The 5,428-nt window shown below is 42.0% G+C and overlaps 1 protein-coding gene across 1 annotated transcript in view; it reads left to right on the top strand.

Annotated features, from left to right (window-relative positions):
• Positions 1–5,162, top strand: part of SARC_12123 (hypothetical protein) — a gene marked incomplete at its 3' end in the record, with an annotated part of 6,118 nt that extends 956 nt beyond the window's left edge. The window contains exons 2-6 of the mRNA XM_014293777.1: positions 668–816; positions 1,914–2,133; positions 2,895–3,053; positions 3,935–4,058; positions 4,816–5,162. Coding sequence (XP_014149252.1) covers positions 668–816; positions 1,914–2,133; positions 2,895–3,053; positions 3,935–4,058; positions 4,816–5,162 — 999 coding nt within the window. The remainder of the gene's footprint in view (positions 1–667; positions 817–1,913; positions 2,134–2,894; positions 3,054–3,934; positions 4,059–4,815) is intronic.
• Between the last annotated feature and the right edge of the window lie 266 nt (positions 5,163–5,428).

Genomic DNA, 5,428 nt, shown 5'->3' with positions numbered 1-5,428 from the left:
GACGGCATTCCAAATCGTATTTGGTTTGCGCCAATCCTTTATATATATATATATATGTGTGTGTGTGTGTGTTTATTCAATGTCAGGATATTTGTACGCCTTCAGGCATATTTATGGATGAATCAATTACACAGCCTACACGTATTCCACCGAATGTCCGAAGTCTTTGTGTGATTTAAAAAGTATCCACAAATAGGCAGCAATAGTTACACGGATGGACTATAACATAAGTGACTGTGTCTGGTGGATGTGTATATATCTGGTAGTGCCTGAGTACGACAATTTAATAAATCCGATGACTCCTTCAATTATACTCATTCTATTCTGAACTACTTGTATCCATTGACTATCTTTTATTCTTTTTTTTGTGGTTGAGGGTGGGGTGGGGGTGGATGTGAGCTGTACTAAGTTTCGTGATAGTAAGCAGACGAGAGTGTGGCGCGTTTACCTGCTACGATTCTGTATCTCGACAACAATAGCGTTCGAATACCGTGTCGGACACTCTATACAGAAGTATCGCACATTGACGGTGATTCACACGTGTGCTGTATTTGTCTATGATTATTAATTAACGGTGCACAAAACGTATACAGCTTCATTGAATATTAACGGTGCATAATACGTATACAGGTTAATTAATGATTAACGGTGCACAATACGTATACAGGTTCTGGATGAATCGACTGTAATTCAGGAGACCAAAGGGCAGAACAAGCAGCTTATAGAGTTCTTGCTGAAGCCTGAAAACTTTACGGAGTTGATGGAAATGATCACTGTCAGTCCTGGGGAAGACGAACCGTTGGAAATCAGATACAAGTATGTGTTGGGAAACAGTAGTACCAGGACGTATTTGGGACAGTTGATATGTAGGGTTGTGCAAGGAATAAAGTAATATGGGGTTGTGTATGGAACACGCAAATTAAAAGTATGTGTATATATAGTAGAGTACTACAAATGTGTGTATAAGATGGAGCGTATCCAAGTATGTGTTTACAATAGGGCGATGCTAGCGTATGTACGAGACTGTTGCACATATGACCATGTGTGTTGTTACTGCATCGATGACCGCGTAGACTGAAGAGACCGACACCGGTTTGAGCGACAGAGGTGTATGTAATGGATAGTGAATGTGAAAGTGGTGTATGCAAGAGATAGTGAATGTGAAAGTGGTGTATGTAATGGATAGTGAATGTGAAAGTGGTGTATGTAAGAGATAGTGAGTGTGCAGTATGTACAGTATGCCTGTATTAGTATAATACTGTGAAGGCACCTCATACAACGACTACCGTTGAAGCACACTATGGCTATATACGCACTTTAAACGCACACCATGGCTATACACGCACTTTAAACACGCACCATGGCTATATACACACTTTAAACACACACCATGGCTATATACACGCTTTAAACGACACACCATGGCTATATACACATTCTAAACACACACCATGGCTATATACACACTTTAAACACACACCATGGCTATACACACACTTTAAACACACACCATGGCTATATGCACACTTTAAACACACACCATGGCTATACACACACTTAAAACGCACACCATGGCTATACACACACTTTAATTAAACGCTCTTCACACCCAGAGTTGAATGTTTCCCGCGGTTTTACCTGTGCGTACCAACGCTCTCGTCCAGATACGACAGTCACCGCCTTACTTCCCCGTGCCCTTTTGCTCATTACCCGTTTCCTCTCTTTCATACCTACTTACACATACATTCCACTCCAACCAATCTCTTTGTTCACCACCCCGTCCTCTCTTTCATATACCTACTTACACATTCATTCCACTCCAACCAATCCCTTTACTCACCACCCCGTCCTCTCTTTCATACCTACTTGCACATCCATTCCACTCCAACCAATCCCGTCACTCACCATCCCAGATACCCCAGTGTGGCATGCGATGTTTTATCGTCCGAGGTGAAGCCCATTTGCGCCGCGTTTTTCGACGCGTCTGATCGGCTAGAAACGCTGTGGTCGTGTTTCCAACGGCCCCTGCCCATGCATCCGCTGGAAGCGTCGTTTATCACGCGCGTGCTAATTGCGCTGGTACAAAAGCAGCCCAATGAGATGAGCGCGTTTATCCGCGCCAAGGGAAGCGAGGTGAGTGGGATATATATATATATATATATAACAACCCGGTGCTGGCGTGTGGGTTGACTGCAAGTGCAAGTGAACACGGTCACGCGCTGGGGCAATTAAGGCAATAGAGCAATGTGTGCATGTGTGCGGACATTGATCTGTTTAAGATGGAATAGCGCATGTGCTTGTGCTTGTGCTTGTGCTTGTGCTTGTGCTTGTTGGCGCAGTCATTGGCTTGTGTGTATGTGTGTATGGCCACCGTTGGTAGGGGTTGGTGTACCTTGCTGTGACTATGCGTTTACATAGTTATTTATTTTTGTTTAACGTTTTGTGCATTCGGTGGGGTTTTTTTGTCTATTGACCAATAGCCACGTACTGAACAAGTGCATATCAACGAAGGAATGAACGTGACATTTGCATATTCGTGCCCTTCGTCACTTTGAAGATAAAAATTTTAAAAATAAGCTTGCCAATAAACCGTTTATGCCAATAAACCGTTTAAAAACTCAAATGTACAAAATGCTATATGAACTGGTAAGTGACCTGGTGTGTTTAGGTGCTTCCAAACCCAATTATATGGTCATGGTTGTATTCGATCCTGAATGTTCACCCCAAGGCTACAATTGTACAGCTCGCAACATATATTATTTTAGTCTTGTGAGAATACGGGCCGCGGATTGTCGTGTTATACAGACTATATAGACGCTACATCGCACTTTGCCGTTGCCTTCTGCTCTGATTACCTACTGAATGGGGCTGATCTCCCTTCACTCTTATCACAGGGCATCATCGATGTCCTGCGGCATTTGGGTACCAATGGAGTGCTTGAATTTGTCAAGAAACTGATGAACAGTCACGTCAGTTCGGAGAACAATGAGATACAACAGTGGTTGTCCCAGTGCGATTTCGTGGGCACGATTGTATCTATGCTACACGGAGTGGTAAGTCTCGTAATCTCAATGTGCTTGTGTGTTGTGGGATTGTATCTTATGCTACATAGAATGGTAGATGTCGTAATATATATATATATATATACATGTATGTGTGTATATATTTATATATATATGTATGTATGTATATGTATATGTATATATATATATATATATATATATATATATGTCTATGCATGCATAATGCATGTTTGTATCGTATACACACACATATATATATGTGTGTGTGTGTATATATATGTATATGTATATGTATATATATAAATATAGGTGTGTCTGTGTGTATGTGTGTATGTATGTATGTATTTATGTATGTATGTATGTATATGTGTATGTATATTTATATGTATATATATATATATATATATATATATACTCACACACACACACATATATATATATATAATCATACATCGACCTGTCGGCCTGGTCCGCTTATACAATAAGAATGACTAGTGTCAGTCTCCGGTGAGCTGCAGAGTGAATCCATTACTAACAATACAGTTCGGTGTATATCACTGCCACCTAATGCATGCTTATCTGCGTATCTACTTTTCAAAGTTCGTACTGATATCAATCTATACATAGTTTATATGGTGGTGGGTTTATTTTATATATTCATATATAAATCTGAGCTGTGTATATACGTAATAGCCTGTTATATTGGTGCTGTATTGACCCCGTCATCCCGGGTCTCATACTCGTTAAACGTATTCTCCCTCTGTGTTTCCCTCGTGTTATCCTGAGTCCCATACTCGTTAAACGTACATTCTCCCTCTGTGTTTTCCCTCGTATTATCCCGCGTCTCATACTCGTTAAACGTATATTATCCCTCTGTGTATTCCCTGGTGTGTCTGTGGTGTACCTATCAGGATCCCAACCTTGTAGCGACATTCGATTACGGCACAACGGACGAGGAAGTGATTGTCATGACCATCGCAAATGCCAGAGATCTGCTGCTGGATATGGTCAACGTCCGCGAAGAACTCAGCATAGGTCAGTGCGTTGTTCTCACGTTTTAACGTTGAATAGGTCGGTACGTTGTTCTCACGTTTTAAGTTAATCTGGGATACTGTGTCGTAGTAATTACTACTACACACACTATAGTGTGTGCTTTTCAACAAGATGCGGATTGGAAGCTACAGGCATGCAGCACGGGTGGCGATACGTTTTGTTGGATAAAACGTAATTCATCAGTGTACAGCCGATCAATAGACTCACATTTGATCGCCCCAGTCAACTACATCACACTGAGCATGCGCCTGCAAGCTTACCCTCTTGGACCATTACATACTAGAATAATAACTACGCTCATCAGAAGCAATTTACCTTCTGACACATATACATACACTTACACCTGGAGGTACTAGTACACATACACCCAGATACTTAATAACTACTATCCACGTCTTTTATCAGAAGATACTCACCTGCTGAATTAAACATGACATGTACATAACATACACATAACATACACATAGCATACAAACAACATGCACATAACATACACCTAGAAGTACACTTGTGAAGACACTTGCTAGCCACATCTTTCGCACGGTGCAGCACCTGCCTTTCGGGTCGAGTATCGCCAGACATTCACTTGTGGTAGGCTTCTTAACCCCTCTAGGTGAACTTGTTGTGTTGTTGTGCGTAAACTCAACGTATATCCCCACTGTCCCTCTCCAATCACTACACTCTGATCACCTTAACTCAACGTACAGCCCCACTGTCCCTCTCCAATCACTACACTCAGGTCAGTATGAAGATACCACCCCCATGCAGCTGTTGGGCGAGTTGACCATGCCGCTCACCCTCAAGACACTGACCGACGTCACATTCCGGGATCCCGGTTTACTGCCAGGCTCGTTCTCACAGTGCACCATCGCCGACGGTGTGAATACTGAGCAAGCGGATAGTACGCTCGAGGCTATGGTAGACGACACGGGTAAGGAGAAGGCAGCGGACGAGAGTGCAGAGAAAGAGAGTGCTGAGGCATCCGGGGATTTAGTAATGATTAGTGCGGGCGAGGGTGTGTCACCCACGGTCAATGTGGGGGTCGAGGCCGGCATGACTATCATAGAAAAGGTCATACATAGGTATGTACATGTGTGTGTGTGTGTGTGGCATAACTATCATAGAAAAGGTCATACATAGGTATATATGTATGTATATGCGTAAGGTCATACATAGGTATGTACGTTTGTGTGTGTGTGTGTGTGACATGACTATCATAGAAAAGGTCATACATAGGTATGTATGTATTTATATGTGTAAGGTCATACATAGGTATGTATCTATTATGTGTGTGTGTGTGTGACAAGACTATCATAGAAAAGGTCATACATAGGTATGTATGTATGTATATG

Source organism: Sphaeroforma arctica (assembly GCF_001186125.1).
Source record: "Sphaeroforma arctica JP610 unplaced genomic scaffold supercont1.2089, whole genome shotgun sequence".
Lineage (NCBI taxonomy): Eukaryota > Ichthyosporea > Ichthyophonida > Sphaeroforma > Sphaeroforma arctica.
Note: the sequence above shows the minus strand (reverse complement) of the source record. Positions and strands in the feature narration are given on the sequence as shown.